General features: G+C 40.5%; 1 protein-coding gene across 2 annotated transcripts in view; it reads left to right on the forward strand.

Moving 5' to 3' along the window:
* POR (cytochrome p450 oxidoreductase) overlaps positions 1 to 20,664 on the forward strand; it is a 43,875-nt gene that overhangs the window by 19,707 nt on the left and 3,504 nt on the right. For both annotated transcript variants that reach the window (XM_075264769.1, XM_075264768.1), the window contains exons 3-15: positions 7,831 to 7,879; positions 8,519 to 8,647; positions 11,064 to 11,213; positions 11,437 to 11,561; positions 13,103 to 13,192; positions 13,349 to 13,447; positions 13,750 to 13,866; positions 14,725 to 14,843; positions 15,385 to 15,566; positions 15,774 to 15,923; positions 16,458 to 16,725; positions 17,487 to 17,632; positions 20,048 to 20,133. In XM_075264769.1, coding sequence (XP_075120870.1) covers positions 7,831 to 7,879; positions 8,519 to 8,647; positions 11,064 to 11,213; positions 11,437 to 11,561; positions 13,103 to 13,192; positions 13,349 to 13,447; positions 13,750 to 13,866; positions 14,725 to 14,843; positions 15,385 to 15,566; positions 15,774 to 15,923; positions 16,458 to 16,725; positions 17,487 to 17,632; positions 20,048 to 20,133 — 1,710 coding nt within the window. The remainder of the gene's footprint in view (positions 1 to 7,830; positions 7,880 to 8,518; positions 8,648 to 11,063; positions 11,214 to 11,436; positions 11,562 to 13,102; positions 13,193 to 13,348; positions 13,448 to 13,749; positions 13,867 to 14,724; positions 14,844 to 15,384; positions 15,567 to 15,773; positions 15,924 to 16,457; positions 16,726 to 17,486; positions 17,633 to 20,047; positions 20,134 to 20,664) is intronic.

A 20,664-nucleotide genomic window follows, 5' to 3' on the forward strand; every position in this document is an offset into this window, starting at 1 on the left:
GGAGCCCTGAAACACGTTCCCTGTCTGCTATTGCCCTTCTGACACTACAGAGCCTAACTAGCACATTGGTAACCAAAACTGCCTGCATCTTTTGCTCAGAATTGGTGGAGGCCTAGAGAGAAAATTGTAACTGTGCTGGAATCAGTAAAGCAGCACATATTAAAGGGATTCTATCATTCAAAAATCATTTATCACTAACCCCACCTTGGAATAGCCTTTATAAAGGCTATTCTAGTCGTACCTTTGTTTTTCTTACGCAAGCAGCCGTTTCTGCATAAAATAGCCTTTTGCTGTTATGCTAATGAAGCTCATGGTGCAAAGAGTACTCCCAGCATGCACTGTGGGCTTTGCCGCTGTTGATGACACAGCGAAGAGGAGGCACACCGTGAGAGATCATCATTGAAAATGTTAAGAACTGGCTTTTGTAGAGTTGTCGAAAGGTCTTCTTTGAATGGATATTCCCCTTTTATAAAGTCTTTTATTGTTGGATTTGGACTACCAGACCGTATGTGGTGGGCCCTTTCCAGAACTCCCATAGATTCCTACTCCAGGCTGTAATATACAGATACAAAGTATTCCAATCTTCGCCATAAAAGCCTGAAATGCTAATAACCTGCTTTAACTGACTTGCAGGGCATGCTTTTAAGCATGAGAAGCAGCACTATCTGGCTGGATTTTCTTTGGTTTTCAACAGATGCTTCAAGCTAAAAGGTTTTTCCTGATGACAGATTCCCCCTTTTAGGTTGTAGGAGGAAATCTTTGATTACCTCTTTCTGCTATTGTGTGTCAATGTCTTTCTCCTTTAGGTAGTTCTAATGAGCCTCTTAGAAGACGTCTTCAGTTGCTCATTAGTAGAAATTGTACCTGAAATTATTAGCTTTGTGAGAGGCTCTTGAAAGGTTTTTGCGCAAATTTATGTTTTGTTTTTTTTTGTTTTTTTTGTGTTTAAAGCCTACATTGCAGATGAAAAATGTATAGGGAATGCCACTGATTCTGTGTGATATAAATAATTCTAAACTGAATACAGATTTCCACATAATGGTACATTTTCTGAGCCCTGTTTCTGATAGCTGTGTTCGGTCTCGGGACCATATGTTAATCCTATTTCCTGAACTATCACTGGGGCCCAGACACCAAGCATCATGGTCATCTGATGCCTCTGTGGGACTAGTCCTATTCATAAAACATAACCGTATGGTATAGTAGTCCAAAGCAGTGGTAGGGACTCATAGATGACTGATGGTGAGATGTCAGTTCCTTACAAAATATTTGATGCGGCCATCTGGGAACTACAGCTGGCATATGGACCATATTTCACTGACCATACACTGCCATCTGAAACCCACTTTAGGGTATATTTCTGTGAGGCCTTTCCTTGGAACAATGAACAGATTTATGACAACGGCCTCAAAGATTGCCATAGCAACCAAGGAGAGCTGTCATGTTTCAAGAGCACTATGAGAAATTAAAGGGGCTCTATCATTGGGAAAAGTCATTTTTAACTAATCACATCTTTGCAAAGCCTTTAGAAATGCTATTCCACACCTACCTTTTGTATGTAAATTGCCTTAGTGATTTTTTTTTTTCTAGTCCGTTTTTATTCCTATGCTAATTAGCCTCCAGCCAGCACAGGAAGTTCCCAGCAGCACTCGTCCCTGCTATTATCTCCTATGTGTGTGTGCAAACAGGAAGCTGAGTCCTCATCATCATAAGTCTGTGCTGTATACACCCATAGGAAACAATAGCAAAGAGGGTGCAAGATGCATCATGCACCCAGTGTAGTTAGCATATGAACAATAAATAAACCACTGAGGCAATCTACATACCAAAGGTAGGTGTGAAATAGCATTTCTAAAGGCTATGCAAGGATGTGATTAGTTAAAAATGACTTTTCCCAATGATGGAGCCCCTTTTAAAGTTTTGATGGGATATGAGGATTACCTTCACTTTGAACTGTTTATCACAAAAATGTTTTATCTTTAGATCAATCATTTTATACATATATATTCTGCTCTGTCACTGGAAAAACACACTACAGGCTGATCCAAGTGTGATGTCCTTAAAACATGTCAAAAAAGCTCAGTAGTGTGTGTGGCCTCCACGTGCCCGTATGATCTCCCTACAATGCTTGGGCATACCCTTGATGAGGTTGCGGATGGTCTCCTGAGGGATCTCCTCCCAAACCTTGACTAAAGCATCTGCCAACTCCTGGACAGTCTGAAAAGATGGCAGTCTATGGGGACCACGGGTTTCTGCATTTCCACTTGCAGACCCAACAGTCGAAAACGCCAATGCTAGTGTAAACCTAACATGAGAGTAAGTTCACATATTGGAAAGTGAAGAGGAGTTTAAGGCAGTCTTCCTCCTCCAATTCCTCTCCATTTTCCAGCCCTGGGAACCCCGTTGTGGAAACAAAAGCAGAGCATTGAGTTTCTGACACTGGTTTGCTTGCTGGTTATCCTCAAAACACCCGCTGTCAAACTAACCCACGTGAGGTTCATGCTGTAATTTTTGTGGTTAAATCAGCTGTAAAATCTGTGTGAAGAGCAAATTGAATGCTTAGTTTTTTCAGCATCCTGCATTGGTGTGTATCCTTAATTGTCAACAATGGAAAGTTCCTGCCTTCATGATCGTATCCTTTGGCAACCAAACAAGACGGCAGACTGTTGGCACTTAGATGGATAGAGGAAATCTTTGAAAGTCTGCAAAGTTGAACTTTTACTTTTTGGAGCATCATGGTGGCTCAGTGGGTAGCACTGCAGCCTTGCAGCTCTGGAGTCCTGGGTTTGAATCCTGCCAAGGACAACCTCTGCAAGGAGTTTGTATGTTCTCCCCGTGTTTGTGTGGATTTCCTCCCATACTTCAAAGACATACTGATAGGGAAAAAAATGTACATTGTGAACCTGTATGGGGCTCACAATCTACATAAAAAAAAAAAAAAAATTAAATCGAAAACCCTTTAAACCTATTTTCAAGGCACCTGATGAAAGCATAATTCATGCAATTGTAGCCATGTTCAATCCCCATACAGTTTCCCTTTGTGCTGCCAGGCGAACATAGTTCAGCACTGTCTGCAATACAGGCTGAAAATGAAGTAAAATGTCAAATCTGACTTACATTTATGGATCTATAGTTTATCGTTGCAAGCGTTCATTGTGTGTTCTTGCATTTATTAAGTTTCCAAGCTGTGAAGGTACTTGTATTACAGAGACATGTCCACAGATCAGGCTTGTTGGCTTTCCTGCTGAGCACAACTGCTTAAGATGTTTGTGTAAGGGATTCCTTCTGGGTGAGGAGGCCCAGTGGGGAAGGTTCAGATGTGAACTTCTGAGCAGAATGGGATAAATGGCTTACAAAAGGCGGCTCATGTTACAGGATGTGGGAAAGCTAAAAGCTGGGTTATAAAGCATTTCAGTGTTTTTCAGTGTGGTCTTCACTGTCTTTTACCTCATGAAATCATTTTATAATCCAGATTATTACAGTTTCTTTGAACTCCCCAAAATAACGTTTTATAGTGGTGACTGAAACTGATCATATTCAGATTAGTACTGTAACAGGCAAATTTTGTCTAAAAAAAAAATACAGATTTTATTAAACCTGTTTTTAATCCTTATTTTCACGCTTTTGCTTAGAGACTTAAAGGGATCGTATCATACAAACTTTTTTTTTTTGTCAGTATGCAAATGAGTTCTCTCGCAGCACTGGGGGCGGGCCCTAGTGCTCAAACAGCACTGGGGGCGTCCCCAATGCTGCGAGAGAACTCTCTCCAGCACCGCCTCTATCTTCGTCAGCAACGTCCTCTTCTTCTGCAGGTTTCAGACTTCTAGGCTTCAGGCAGTGCAGACTGCGCATGCCCACAGCCCACAAGAAAATGGCCGCTTACACAGTGTTGTAAGCCGCCATTTTCTTGTGGCCTGTGGGCATGCGCAGTCTGCTCTGCCCACAGGCCTAGAAGTCTGAAACCTGTGCCGCAAGAAGAGGATGTTGCTGATGAAGATGGAGGCGGCGCTGGAGAGAGTTCTCTCGCAGCATTGGGGACACCCCCAGTGATGCGAGAGCTAATTTGCATACAGACAAAGACGATGAAAGGTAGGAGAAGAATAGCCTTTCTTAAGGCTATTCCAAAGTGTTAATGAGGAAAAAAAAAAAACGTTTGTATGATGGGATCCCTTTAAAAATTTGGGAGCTGGAAGGAGTCGGATATTTGCTGCAGGCTTCCTTGTCGTACCACTCGGCTATTGACTACCATGAAGTAACTGTTGATCATAGTTTGTACTGGAAGGAATTATCAAACGGCTACAGAAAATGTAACATTTAATTTGGTAACATATTAGACAATATACAGTGTTTCAGTTACTTCCTGATATGATACAAAGACCTTTTTAGTTATAGAACAGCAAAATTAATGTAAAATTCCAGGTGGGGAATGATTACACATAGAATAAAAACAAATTTCTCAGCTGCAAGATTGTATCTTAACAAATGTATTATTAATAGCATAGCCTGTAACTGGTTTAGATGTATTTTTTTGGTGGTGGTAGCCTCCCTTTTAACAGTAGGCATTCTACAACCAACCAAGAGATTTCCCTGCAGACCTCATCAGAATATAGCAGCATCATGTAATGTATACATAGGGGCATATTTATCAATGCTGTCCAACTTTGCACAAGCTAAAACTATGAATCCTGTTTGTAGTTTGAGACATATTTATAAGTCTGTCATATAGACTTTTAAAACTCTGGCTCACTATACAACACTCCAAAATTATGGCTTATTTTTCTCTTGTTTCAATGTCTCATGTTCTTTAACTAAGTTTACACCGTTTTAAACCTGGTCTACTTTGCATAAGAAAATCGGCGCCATATTCTTACTTTTCTGTTTCAGAATAGTGTTGTAAAGTTACATTTCTAAACTGTGCCCATTCTAGCGCCCATGTTTTAGAAGTGTCAAACCAGTCAGTTTTTCTGTTCTTTCTGGGACACACTGTTCATAAGTGCTGTAAATCTACACAGAAAATCATACAATTTATTTATAAATATGCCGCATTGAATTTGTGAGCACCAAGGGCAAATAACCTATAGGGATAAGATAACATTGCAGTTATTAAAGAAGTTGTCTGGGACCAAAAATGCCCTAAAATACCAGCAGCCTTCCTTAGCTGTTGAATCCCCCGTCACTCCAGGGCTGTTGCTCTGTTCTGGTCTTTGCTTACTGTGCTGCATGACTAGTGTCTGACTGCGGAGGCCTTTGGCTGTAGTCAATATGTCTACAGTTCTGCAGAAGTATACCAGTGGGGAGCTGTGGCACGACAGGTGATCTAATAGGTAAGCAATGCTTCTTTTCTTCTTCTATAGGTTTGGCCTGTTTGAGTAATCCTGCACAACTAATAACATTGAGTAATTCTGCAGAGAATGCTGTGCAGGTTCCTTATTGAGCCAAATATGATCTGCAGTTGAGGGGGATCCATCATCAGACTCTTACCCTATTATTTATTATTATTAATCATTATTATTATTATTATAGAATACTCTGGACACACAGTTTTTCTGATGTATACATGATGATAGTGCTCTCTTTACCTCTTCCTATGATTCTGTACGGCATTTGACAAAATAGCGCAAATTTTTTTTTTTAATGAACAGAAGGTTCTTATTTATAGCAGTCTTTACTTTTAACAGCATGGTTTTAGAAGAAATCCACTAGCAGTGCCTTTTTTTTTTTTTTTTTTTCCCTCTTCAATGCTGCGTTAAACAAACAAACAAAAAAAAAAGTCTACTGGCTGTCATTGGATTCATCAGGAGAATTGGAAGGGTTTTTGTCAAATTCAGAGTCTGCATTGTTAGCCATATAATCCCAAGTTTTTTTTTTTTTGTTTTGTTTTTTTTAAATCTTACCTAAAATGAGCTTTTATTTCTATTTAATAAGTAATTCATATTGGACTGCTGCGAGTCAGTGAAATGTGACTTTGGATTTAGTTTAGTGGTTTTCCACTGGCATTTCTGTTACATCTATGGCAGTCATTACTATAGTTCATCCTCTAGTTGATCCAGGCAGCCCTAATGTTAAGGTGTAAAGTAGGAAAATAGTATGTGTGTAAGTGTATGAGGCGAAAAGAGGATCCTGTCTGTGATACAAAACAGTTTCCTGGGAAACCAGATGGTGGCGGAAGGAAGGGGAGTGTGGGTTTACTTGTTCCACACAGATAAAGAGCAAGAAGAGGAAGAAAGGAGGAGGGGTGGAGAGGGAGCTGTGAAGCAGTGGTTCTTGGGATCTTTCATTCTCCCTTCCCATTCTTTTTTCATTCTTGCCAGATGTGAAGGATTCTTTTGCCTTTTTTTTTTTTTTTTTTTCTTTTTTTTTTTTTCTTCTCCTCTGTTACTTGTGCCGCCAGAGTGGCTTTCAAGAAGTCTTTTCTCTGGAGGGGTGCGCTCGAAAATCAAGTAAATGGCTGTTACAACATTTGCTTGCCCGTAGTCTTTAGCGGTTCTAACTTTTCTGGACAAAGCTCAGTATTTAAGAATGAAGCAACATCTGCATTGCCGTGTACCGGCATCTGGGAGTGTACTTTTAATCTAGCCTGACAAGAGCAGGAACCCAAGAAGGACTCTTTAAGGATGGGATGCTTCAGCTCTGTCCCACAAGAGGATGTCATTGTAGTAGGGTGAGTGTGGCTCGGCAGCATGTCTGTATAAACTATACCCGTGAGTGCAGTGATACAGCTGAGAAACTTGGATTGAGACAGGTTTTCTTGGTTTTTGTTTCCATTTGAACTTGCTGCTCGTGAGAACTTATGGCTCATGTTTCGTCTCTTTGGGAGTTGAGCTCGGACATGCTCAGTTGCTACACTCTCCTATTTATATAATGTTTTGCAATTTTTTTTTTTTATATTTTTTTCCCCTCTCGAAGCAGATTCTTGCTTTTCTAAGTGATCAGCGCGGCGTGTCAGCCACTTTTAGGAATGTGCTTTTCAAACTATTTCGGAGGCTTTATCTTTGCATAGTAATAGTTTGTAACACAGGAGCTCTTCCATTCAACATTCCTCGTGTTTTGATGTTATCTAACACTGTCCCATAGGCTTTGTTCATACTTGTCATATTTATGGCTTTATTTTCTTATTTATGCTCATGGATTGCTTCAGAGGTATTGAAAATTTAATAAATTGATGCCCCAAGTATATTAAGAAGTTAAAATTTTCTAGAAGATGCTTTAAAATGTGTGACTCCAAATACCACATGAGAAATTACAGCCAATAATAGCCCCCCCCACACACACACACACTTATTTTTTTTTTATTTTTTATTTTTTTTAAATTGTGGGAACAGACTTTCATTGGTTTGATAGCTTTTCTTTTTTGCTTTAGCTACAGCTGCACTCCACAGTAAAAATGAGTTGTATACAAACTTCTAGGTGTTGCCCAGATCTGGGCACGGATGGCACATGGCCCGCCGTCCACAATCTCAATGGACCCGTGCATTTCATTAATGGGCCTGGGCTGCAAAACTGACAGGACGGGAATCTCATGCTTGTGGTCCTGTACATAGAACTGTGATAATACATGGACGTGTGTATGGGTGAATGAGAAAATAATGGGTCCGTGTGCTAGCAATTAAAAATATGGCACGCACACTGTGAAAAGCACATGGCTTAGGCTACAGACTCAAGTTACAGGTAAGAACACACAGCTGAAACTCCTCTCGCCCGTGGACACCCCCCACACTTTCACATTGACTTCATGCACAACATTTTCTGTACCTGGATGGAATATTACTCTTTCTATACTTCTCTTATATGGATGAAATCCTGTAGTAAGCATCACTATTTTACTTGCAGAACAAGCACTTCCAGAGAAAGCAGCTTTATAGACAAGATGAAGAAGACGGTAAGCTGATTTGCCTGGTTTTTATGCTTGAATGTCAATTATTTAAGTTAACCTCATCCATTATGTGAAGAAACCTAATGCGTGGTAGCACAGCTAATCTGGTCCTCCATAACCTTTAGCAGCATAGGGGATGATATTTTCCTGGCCTTCTTATTTAAAAATAAAAAATTAAGAAACTGGAATATTTTGAATGGATGCGTATACATGGAGTCTGCTTCCCTTCTGAATAAGGTGGTGGGGGTGGATAACATGTAAATAACCATAAAGGAGCACTAGATGTAAGAGCATGGTTATGTTGGATTACGTGCCAATATTTTGTGAACTCTCTATAGACTGTACCTTCCCAGTCAGAGCCTCTTCAAGGCACCAATATATAATATTCAGCAGAATGTTAGAGATGGACTAAAGAATGTGTCCTTTTAAGACTTCATATCTTTGTATCTAATGGAAAGCGCCACACATGGTTTTTACCTATAGATGTGACTTTTTTTTTTTTTTCAATTAGTTTGTATGTCATATTATATATATATATATATATATATATATATATATATATATATATATATATATATATATATATATATATATATATATTTTTTTAAAATTGATGACTGTCTAAACCTTTGTATTTCTTTTTAGCGCAAAAATATAGTGGTATTTTATGGATCTCAGACAGGAACCGGAGAAGAATTTGCTAATCGACTTGCTAAGGATGCTCATCGCTATGGTATGCGTGGTATGGCAGCAGACCCTGAAGAATTTGAAATGGTGAGTGTAGCATTCGCAGGATTTAGGGCATCTATTGGTGCTGATGTAACTGTAGGCCAGGGGTCTAATTGTAAATAGTTGTAGCCTAGATTATTATGATTTCTTTATATTTTTCCTTAACTTTATGTAGTTCATGGCTCACATCTGCACTGCATCTCTTGTGGTGGTCTGTCTCTGATCGTTCATAAATCTCAAGACTAAAAAGTGCAGAAAACCCAACTTTTTTTTTTTTTTTTTGTGGTGATTTCAGTTTAAAAAAGAATAGGCACCTGGGAGGGACCCAAATGTAGTTACTGGGGGTCCCTTGTGCTCTGTTCATGCAAGTCATAGAACTGATTCATCTTTCAAACTGATGAACCAGAAGAATGGACAATAGAGTAGTTGTTACAATGTATTACAAATGCTGTATTTCTGGTATTTTCAATGCTTTTTTGTATATGGTATTACAGAATAACATTAATGTGGCATATAGTAATTGTGTTTTAGTACAGGATTATTCTACTGTTCTCAGTGGCGTAACTAGGAATGGCGGGGCCCCGTGGCGAACTTTTGACATGGGGGGCCCCCCCGACACCGAAGATCTCGACCGAGTCCCTCCTACGCATTCCTGCGTGCTCTATTATGACCAATAGTGTCCCCTGCACACAGTATTCTACCCAATAGTGGCCACTGCACACAGTATTATGTCCCATAGTGGCCCCTACACACAGTATTATGTCCCATAGTGGCCCCTACAGGACTAAATACTGTCACGTCACCCGCTGACCGCTATACCAGGACAATTGTGGATAAAAAATCTGGTCATGTGCATTACAATTTAGTAACTCCATGTGCCTCATATTAATAGCAGTTAACCCCATCATGTCCCTCACATTAACCCTTGTGTACCTCACAAAAGAGTTACTGATATGTGAGACATGGAGGTAATAATAAAGTATCTTCATTATTATTACCCCCATATGTCTCACATATCAGTAACTCTTACGCTAGGTTCACACCTGCGTTCTTCTTTCCGTTCTGTGCTTTCAGTCTTCTGCATGCCAGAAGACGGAAAGCACAGACCGGGTCTGGCCATGAGCGGCGGTGAGCGTTTTATGCTCTCCGCCGCGAAACCGGATTTTTTTTTTTTTAATCCGGACACAGAGTACTGCATGTCCAACTCTGTGTCCGGATTATAAAACCCGGTTTCGTGGCGGAGAGCATAAAAAGCTCACCGCCGGACATCTCTCACCCATTCAAATGAATGGGTGAGAGAGACTCCTGCAGGTTGCAGTCTCCTGCCTCTGTTTTAGGCAGGAAACGGAAACCTGCATAACGGAGTTCACAACGCTGATGTGAACGAGCCCTTATGGTGAAGCACACGGGTTAATGTGAGGGACATGATAGGGTTAACTGCTATTAATATTAGGCACATGGAGTTACTAAAACAAAAGTAATCACCCCAAATGCCTGATATTAAGAAGTAACCCCAGTATGTACCTGTGTATCTTTAGTTTCATTTTCCTGGAGCAGCTGCTTCTTCTTCTCTTGCAGGACGGCAGGAGCTCGGCAGGGATAAGCCCCGCCTCCTGGGCTCTCCTCAGCCCTCTCATTGGTGGGCAGGGGACAGACAGAGAAAGAGAGAGGTGGAGCGTCCTGAAGCGCTGAGAGGAGCCAGACCTGCAGCTCCTGTGTCTCAGCCGTTGCTGCAGCTTCGGGGCCCCCTGTTGGTGGAAAGTATTCCACCAGCAGGGGGCCCCGATCATTATACTTGGGGGTCCGAAAAGACCCCCCGAGAATAATGATGGCAGCGGTAGCAGCTGTCACCGGGCCCCTAATGTCCCGGGCCCTGTGGCAGCTGCCTCTGCTGCCTCCGTGGTAGTTACTCCACTGACTGTTCTGATTCTTTGTGCTAGTCTCACTGGGTTCTGTTTCCCATTGACTACATGTTGAATCAGTTGCAGAGTTCCTCCAAAGGACTGCACATGCATAAGAATTATTAAAAACAGCCTTTATATAGAAGAATAGCGACCTATTCTCATGTTAAAGAAGCAGACCAGACAATGGAAGCTAGACACAACTATTCTTCACTCGTGACTGGATTTTAACCAGGGCTGAGTCAAGATGGTTCATTAGTGTGCTGAGGGAATCGCATACGTTATGGTTGCCAGGGAGTTAAATTCTGGCAATTTGTAATATTGTGACCTTCATATTATTCCAGGAATTGTGTAATTTTGTCCTTTATATTCACAAAGCTAAACGTCATGGCCCTCCTCCCCTAAACTCTCTGACAAATGTTTGTCATATTTTTCTCTTAGATCCCCAACAGCTAAGTGTTTATTTATTTTTATTTTTTTTTTTTTTTTTTGGGGGGGGGGGTCTATTTAGTATGTGTATATTGCTTTTACATTACATGAAATGTTTTTTTTCTCTGCAGGTGGATCTTGCTAGACTTACAGAGATTGAAAACTCTCTTGCGGTGTTCTGCATGGCTACATATGGTGAAGGTGACCCTACTGACAATGCTCAGGACTTCTATGATTGGTTGCAGGAAGCAGATGTCGATCTTTCTGGAGTAAAATTTGCAGTGAGTGCTATTGTTAACATAAAATAAAAAAAAATGCTAATAAGCACATATTGGGACCCACACTGCTGTCAGTATAGAGTGCACTTGGGTAGAGACACTGAAGTATTTACATGAAACGAAATTGTGTAAAGCTCAGAATAGGTGCTACAAATTTTGGTCCATTGCAAAATGCATTTTAACTCTAAACTTTAAAACCTAAAAAAATGTTTTCTCTTTTTCTTAGGTATTTGGTCTTGGAAACAAGACATACGAGCACTTTAATGCTATGGGAAAATACGTGGACAAAAGACTGGAAGAGCTGGGTGCGGAAAGAATCTTTGAACTAGGAATGGGAGATGATGATGGCAAGTGAGTATCCCACATAGCGAATTTTCATATGTTCCCTTTACATATTGGTAGATTACCTGGATTCACAGGAAGTAATTTTATTGTGCTTTTAAAACGTGTATGTTAAAAGGAAGATACCAGAGAGATTTGTGAGCAGGGACCCCTCCCATTGTTAAATTGAAGAGGCTATTATAGTGCTCTATAAATAAAAGATTAGTTGCTATGGGCTACAAAGCCCATAGACCATTTCATAAATCTCCTTTGAACGTGCCCCAACACTGGGACCCACATCTCTTTAGAGAACAGTGGTCCTCAACCTGCTTGTCACAGCTGCAGTGAAAGAAGAGTACGCCATACATGTGAGGCCCTCTGGAACATCAGAGAATACTCTAACAGGGAGGCTATTCCCATAGAAGTGAACGGATAGAGCTGCACATAATCCACTCTGACTACTTCTGCATAACGAAGTTCAGGGATCCATATTCTCCATATAGATGAGTCCACAGGTGAGACATGCATCTAAGGAACATTAATTCTATATATCCTTGGGATATGCCACAAATGTATGAAGTATAGCTGTGAAAGCGTCTGCACGTTGATTTGGAGGAACGCTGAGTATTTCTATGAATGGACACTACTGCATTGAGTTGTCTGGTTGTAGGGGTGGGATGGGGGGACTGAATAAATAAATTGAATAGAAGCAGTGCTCTCCTCACTGTTCCCAAGCAGTTCCTGGTCTGGTCTATTTTGGGCTATACTATCTGGTTCTATCTGAACACACAGGTAATGCCTGCTCAGCCAGTCACGCATGGTCACCACTGTGGTCTGTGATGGTCTCAGCAGTCATCTCCTATTTCCAGAGGGAATAGAATGTAGAGGCTGGTAAATGGACACAGGCATCACCTGAACATGAGTGACAGGGGATCAGTGGGGTTAGAACTGCTTCTGTTTTTAATCCATTCTGAAACTGTTTTAAAGGGACAGGAACAGGTAGGTAGATATTTGTAGCGGGTTAGCCGTTGAGGTCTACAATAGCTTTGTGGGTGAGATTTAAACAAGCACGTGATACAACAAAAATCCTGAGCTGCCAGTGACCTGTACTGAGTTTTAAACCTACGACATGTAGGTACTTTATGTAGGTTTTTTTTTTTTTTTTTTTTACAGCATTCACGGAAAATGCACTGCTGAATTCCCATGTTGAAAATTTTAGCAGAATGTGTTCCATGTTTGCCAAACCTAAGGCTAGGTTCACATCGGCGTTGGAGTCTTTATATGAGACTTCACTACGGATTACATCTAAAATTGGCTGAGAAAAAAGTTCTGCTAAACAAGGCCTGGTTTCCGAACAAAACTGGTGGACCCCATTATATTTTATGGGGTCTGTTGGGAACTGCTTTTTTTTTTTTTTTTAGCAGACGGTCTCATTTTCATGTCCCCATGTGGACCTAAACATTGGAAAGCCGAACACTAGTGTGAACCTAGCTTAAGTTGGGTTTTCTCTGTACAGATGTTAAAATAGATTGTCAAGAGTGTTACCTATTGTCTCTTGTTTCATCTCTCAGTCTGGAGGAAGATTTTATCACATGGCGGGAGCAGTTTTGGCCTGCTGTTTGTGAACATTTTGGTGTAGAAGCAACAGGAGAAGAATCCAGGTAAGTTACAACACAATTATTTTCTTTTCTTTTTTTTTTCTGTCTAGTTTCCTGTAACTTTTCTTAGCTGTTTATACTGTATTTGCCCTTCTGGGTAAATAACAGCAAATGAATAAACTTTTTTTTTTTTTTTTTTTTCCCCCCCCCCCTCACTAGTATTCGTCAGTATGAACTTGTGGCGCACACAGATGAGAACATGAACAAGGTCTACACTGGGGAGATGGGCCGTCTTAAGAGCTATGAGACACAAAAGCCGTAAGTTGCTTTTCGCTCACTATCTGCCATCTGTATATTGCTTTCCATCAAGGTTATCACACCTGCACTTGAAGTTATTTACGGGGGTTCTTGGATGATGGGGAAAGGGCCATGTATACCTACGTGTCCTTTCTGGTCATGTTACAAAGTTTAGATTAAGAAGTATTTCCCATTTTTGGGGTTGTATAGAATTTGTCCATAGTATCTAAATGCAAAAACGTCTTGTGATCCCTATCTTTACAAAAGAGGAATGGTTGGCTTTTTGAACAGTTTTTCTTATAAGGGAACAATCTTTCTTACAGACCTTTTGATGCTAAAAATCCATTCCTGGCCAATGTAACTGTGAATCGGAAACTTAACCAAGGTGGAGAGAGGCATTTGATGCATCTGGAACTTGATATTACTGGATCAAAGATCAGGTAATTTTATTTTGTGCTTCTACTATCTAGAATGCATGTTTATACAATATTCCCTATATAACTTATTGCTTTTCATAAAATAAAGATGTTGGAATTGCAGTTTAAATTGGGGATTGTTTGTTTGTCATGAATACATTAAACCACACCTTGTTGCTTATTGGGACATAAAAATGTCCTGAAGGGGGGGCCCCCGTTCAGTACTCCCCTCTGAGTCTGGCAGTGCTAATGTAGTGGGGGGGAGCAGTTGGGGGATTTATCTAAAACCCCTAACTTTTCAGATAATTTGTGAAGTTAAATGGAGCCTCAACAGTAATTTGGTTATAAACCTAATCCCAGTACCTCGTACAGGAGATTCTACTATTTCCAAATATACCTCTGTTATTTAGCTTTAGAACCTCTTGTTCATCTAAATCACATTTTTAAACTCCTGCAATTGAGTGGAAAAGTGCTTTCCCGGAATCTATAGGTGAGACCAAATTCCAGGGCACCTTTCCCTTCATTTGCATATCAATGAAGCTGCTATTAACATGAAAATGCAGCTCCAAAGCTGAATAACAAAGGTATATTTGAAAAAACTATAGAATCACCTGTACAAGGTTCTGAATTTTGTCTTATAAAACACTAGCCTCTGCCCGCGACTTAGTCTGCGTGGTGTTGGCGTCGATGACCCGCCTATATTCAGCAAATTGCTGCCGTCAATGGTTTGCCTGCTCCGGCATTTTGGCAGCTCTCAAGCTGGCCTGCCGCTGAACTTGTTTTGATATGATGTGTATTCACAAGTCTGAAATGCATTGACAAGAGGAACTGCAGGTGGACAATTCTAAATAACTCTTACCTAATTTTTTTTTTTTTTTAAAGGTACGAATCGGGAGATCATGTGGCAGTTTATCCAGCTAATGAATCCTCAATAGTTAACAAGATAGGAGAACTTCTAGGAGTAGACCTTGATGTGGTGATCTCTTTGAACAACCTTGATGGTAAGTTTTTCTAAGATAAACTTTGTCCTTGACTTCATATGACCATGCTTCATATATATAGCTACACACTGACAGAGAATGTTATTTAGTGCGCTGTTCTGGACTCTGTGCTTTTCTGTGAAAAGGAGGCAAGAATAGGTTGCATAGACTTTGCCATTTCCAGGTATTTTTAACTTTGCCCTACAGAAAAAAAGAGTGCAGTGCACAAAGCCATGAATTGCTTACTTTTCATTTGTGTAAGTGGTGATTTAAATGTGTGTGTGAAATGAAGGACGTGCGAAGCTTTGAGAAGCAGCTTTTTTTTACAACCTTACATTCATATTGAGTAGTACAAAAGTGCTTAGTGAAGTATAGGTTGTACTCTGACACTTCAGTATGTGTATTTTGTGTGCATTGTCCCTTTATGGATTTGAGGTACATGCTCTAGCTTCCTCTGGCAATAACCGTGGCTCTCCTGAATATGGCATGTTATAATAATGTGCTTCATTTTCAGTTCGTGCTCTGAAATTTTGGTATAATTTATTTATTTTTACCCTTACAGAGGAATCAAACAAGAAGCATCCATTCCCTTGTCCTACCACATATCGCACAGCTCTCACCTATTACTTGGATATTACCAACCCACCTCGTACCAATGTACTTTATGAACTTGCTCAGTATGCCACTGACCCAAAAGAGCAAGAGAATCTGCGTAAAATGGCCTCCTCTGCACCTGATGGCAAGGTAAGATGGAGGATAGACATAATACTACACAATATGTTTGTATTGCATTGCCATGGAAATGCCTTGTTGTGCATAAGATATACAGACCCAGAAAATAGCCTTTATTAAAATAATAAAATAGTCCTAATTGCAGTATAGTGTTTGTTTGGAGTTTTGAGTTAACCAGCTTTGCACTTTTGTTCATATACATTACATAATCTTTTCCAGGCTTTGTATTTGAGTTGGGTTGTGGAAGCAAGGAGAAATATTCTGGCGATTCTAGAAGACGTGCCTTCACTGCGTCCACCACTTGATCATCTTTGTGAATTATTACCACGTCTGCAGGCCCGTTACTACTCAATTGCCTCCTCTTCAAAAGTAAGTTGCCTAGATACGATTTCTCTAGAGTGTTTTATTACAGATCATCATGGCGCTACGATATCTTTAGATACTTATAGGAGTAAGACACAGTACAAAACACCGTTATGATCACAGCACTCCCCAGTATTTTGCGCTAGCTTATTTTCTTGTATTAATTTAGCACATTCAGTTATTGGCAGGGTTTAGAGCCATCATGGTACTTCTATTTGCAAATGAGGAAGATTTATTGGCATTATTAATGTCAGTCTTGATAAACACTGAGTTGGCAGAGGGTGTGCCTTGACTCTGCCAGGCCAGTGCCTAGAGGGGATTTATGCAAGGTCTTAGTTAACATAGATTTTAACCAATCATCTATTGTCATAATCATCAACATCAATCATCATCAAAAAAATCTTCAAATAACTCATCATAAAATAAACTACTAACTCTGGATCTATGAAGACTGTTGTTAATAATACCAGGATTCATAAATTTGCCCCTGCATGTTTACTTGTAATACGCAATTTTCTCTCATTGTACATCTTGATATAGGTTCATTCCAATTCCGTACACATCTGTGCTGTTGTGGTAGAATATGAGACCAAGACTGGACGACAGAACAAAGGTGTTGCCACAAACTGGCTTTTAAACAAACAGCCGACAGACAATGGACACAAATCATCTGTGCCCATGTATGTCCGTAAATCTCAATTCCGTCTGCCATTCAAACCCAGTACACCTGTTATCATGATTGGGCCGGGCACAGGTATCGCTCCATTTGTGGGATTCATCCAAGAGCGAGAATGGCTGCAACAGCAAGGTGAGCAGATGTATCGAATTCAGTGTACGGGTGTAGAACATAGCATTGTTTTATCTGTATAATGCAGTGCACAGCCATCAACTTTCTTTTGCTTGTTAGACTATAAAAGCAGCAGCCAAACCTCCCTTTACAATCCTACCATGAGATACTCAGGCATGCTATGAAGATTAGGCATGGAGGATGATTGTCGCAATATTCATTAACATTTTCACTGCAAAGAGCGTATGAATTATGTCATGACTTTAAGGCAGGGGTCTCAAACTTAGCCAGATATATGGGCCACACAAAAAAAAAAAAAAAAAAAATTAAAGTTGTTGGGCAGTATTCCTTTCAAATTCTGTACAAATTTATTGTTAAAGAGGACCTTTTATGGTTTGGGGCATAGGCAGTTCTATATACTGCTGGAAAGCCGACAGTGTGCTGAATTCAGTGCACTGTCTGCTTTCCAGCAGTACATAGAACTTCCTATGCCCCAAACCATGAAAGGTCCTCTTTAAATAAGCCCACCAGTGTCCCTGTATAGTTCAGTGTCCCCACCCCCTAGAACGTCCCCCGGAAAGTACTTGCCTCACTGTTTCTAAATACAGGGATTAGAGTGGGATGTTCCAGGGAGAGGTATCTAAACTAAACTGCCCTGAGATTTTGGGCCGGAGGTTTACAGCTTACAAGCTTGGGGAAACTTTAGAACTGAGTCGGGAGTTCTGTTTAGTGTAACCGTCAGTTTCATATTATTGTATTTCACTTTTTGTTTTGTTGTGTAGGTAAGGAGGTTGGAGAAACTGTTTTGTATTATGGTTGCCGCCATGAACATGAAGATTATCTTTACAAGGAGGAGCTTGGTAAATTTCATAAAGATGGTGTTCTTACTCAGCTGCATGTTGCCTTCTCCCGAGACCAGAAAGAAAAGGTAATGACTTCTTGTGTTTGTTTTGTGTCCAAACCATAATCCAAAATATATAGTCATTCTAATTCTTTAATCCCTTCCCGACATGCGCCGTAATAGTACGGCGCATGTCGGGTCTGTAACTCTGGCGACCGGCCGGGAGCCGGGCGGCCGCCATAGCTGCCAGGTGTCTACTGCTTTAAGCAGTAGACAACCGGCTCTAATGCCTCCGATCGGTCCCTGGACCGCGGTCAAAGGCGCCGGAGGCGCCATCTTCCTGGTGGCGCCATTTTGGCTGGGATCGCCGGCTCCTGGAGCATGCTCCAGGGCTGACGTCCTGTTGCCATTACAGCCGGGAGCCTTGTACAGGCTCCCAGGCTTGTCTGCAAATCCTCTCTATTGCAGGCTGGTCTATGCAGCCTGCAAAAGAAAGGATGCTGTTTTGCAATGCATTAGTGATCAGACCCCCTGGGGTTCAACACCCCTAGGGGGTCTAATAAATGCAAAAAAATAGATAGATAGATAGATAGATAGATAGATAGAGAACTAAAAGTTCAAATCACCCCCCTTTCCCTAGAACACATATAAAAGTAGTTAAAAACTGAAACATATACATGTTAGGTATCCCCGCGTCCGAAATCGCCCGCTCTACAAATCTATAAAAATATTTTTCCTGTTCGGTAAACGCCGTAGCGGGAAAAATAGTCGAAAGTGCCAAACCGCCGTTTTTTTTCACTGTTTTGATTCTGATAAAAATTTGAATAAAAAGTGATCAAGGCAATAACATTTCCCGAAAATGGTAGAACTAAAAAGTACACCCGGCCCCACAAAAAAAGACTCCCTATGCATCCCCGTACACTTACGTATAAAGTTACGGCCATCGGAATATGGCGACTTTTAGAAGAGAATTTTTTAACACAGTTTTGGTATTTTTTTAAGGGGTCAAAATGTAAATAAAACCATATAAATTTGGTATCCCTGGAACCGTACCGAAACACAGAATATAGGGGATATGTCATTTTGGCTGCAGAGTGAACGCCGTAAAACCAAAGCCCGTAAGAAAGTCACAGAAATGCATTTTTTTTCTTCAAATCCACCCCATTCTGAATTTTTTTTTTCCTGCTTCCCAGTACATTATATAGAATAATTAATGGTAGCATCATGAAGAAAAATTTGTCCCGCAAAAATTAAGACCTCATATGGCTCTGGGAGCGGAGAAATAAAAAAGTTATGGGGTTTAGAAGGAGGGGAGTCAAAAACGAAAATCAAAAAATGCCATCGGTGGGAAGGGGTTAAAGGCTTCAACTCTGCAAGGAGTATCTGTAAAATGGCAAACAAATAATCAAAAAAGCCTAAATGCACATAATATAGGCGATCCAGGGACAGTTGGCTGCAAATACAGGGCTTGATGCAGCTAAACAGATCCCTGACACAGAACATAAAATCTGAGCACAGTCTGTCTAACTTCTGATTAGCAATAACACAGAAGCCAGAAGTGCATAAGTAGTGTTTTCTTACATTGTAAGCTGTAAGAGCAGAATGTTCAGTCTAGTGTACAGAGAAAGCAGTTTGCAGATGTGTGGAGGTTGTGAAGAAAATCAGACCCTCTTCTCTCCATTCACTGTGTGAAGAGAGATCAGACCCTCACCCTCCCCTTGCTGTGAGGCAGTCTTGCTTTTCTTCTTTTAGATTATGGTTCCTATGGACAGGACTTTTAATTGAACCATAAATTAGATAGAAGAGAGAGACTTAGTAGCAGGAACTTTAAGGTTTTTCAGGCAGCAAACTGCAACAATTTTAAAGTGCAACACGGTTTGCTCTATTACATGAGTCTAAATGATCTGAAAAGTTAGTAGCCATTTCTTACTAGTAGAGGGCATTCAATTATTTCACACTAGCAGATTATGGAGCAGCGTGCCTGTAACAATAAATCTTACCCATTGGAATTTTTTGTTCAATTTGTGGTAAGGGTTCCCCCCCCCCCCCCCCTCTTTCATCCTTTGATCCAGTTACACAAAAAGTAATCTCCTAACTTCTTCCTTCTTCTCCTCCACAATCTAGAACCTAGATTAGAGACCCTATCCCCTCACACCTTCTCCAGTCTATGTTCCCAACTGTCAATACTTATGTTAAAATATTTAACCTCCTTCCTCTTTCAAACATGCTATTATAACCCCACTACTGAAGAAACCCTCCAGTGACCCATCCTGCGCTGCTAACTACTGGGGGAGACACCACTGAAATAGAGTAACTATGAATTGTTAGGGTTTCTATGTTAACAATGAAAGTACATTGCAAAGCACTATGCACTGTAGCAGTTGCATATTCTTCTTCTTCCCCTAAATTATACTTTTAAATAGTAACTCATCTTTTGGCAATGTGACTAGTTCTCTAGCAATTATATAATTGCAGAATTTCATATACCATATTTCTTAACAGGTTTATGTACAACATCTTCTTAAGAAAAACAAGGAGAATGTGTGGAAATTGATAAATGAGGAAAATGCTCATATCTATGTGTGTGGGTAAGTGTCTGTCTAAATATGTTCCCAATTTGCGCCTGCACCTACTATACAGCGTTAATTGCCTCTTTTAGTTACAAACTTTGTGTAGTCTGATCCTTCAGTCATGTGTTACTCCTTTCCAGCTTCCCCTATCTTCATCTTAACACACATAGTAAGGCTTCTTGCACACAACTATGTATAGGGCTGGGCAATAATACTTTTTCTTTGCGATTAATGGTGATTATTTAGGTCACTTCCCTTTTGAGGTTCACCTAGCGGTTTCTTTTGGATCCAACAAGGGTAATTCAAAGAGACCCGAAAGTATGATTATCAGGGGCCTAGGGTAGGTCATCAAACATGAAAAAATGTAATTACTTCCCCTTGGGGTCTGGTGTGACGCCCTGCTGTCTTTGGTGCTTCTTACTGACCTTAAGGGACTACCTGGGTCTGTGATTGGGCCTCAGCAATCACATGGGTCACACTTATCGTTCCCTGGCATCAATTAGAATCGCCAAAGAGAGCAAGGATTCACCCCGGAGTCCAGGAGAGGTA

The sequence above is a fragment of the Leptodactylus fuscus genome, chromosome 2, assembly GCF_031893055.1.
Source record: "Leptodactylus fuscus isolate aLepFus1 chromosome 2, aLepFus1.hap2, whole genome shotgun sequence".
NCBI classification, from domain to species: Eukaryota; Metazoa; Chordata; class Amphibia; order Anura; family Leptodactylidae; genus Leptodactylus; species Leptodactylus fuscus.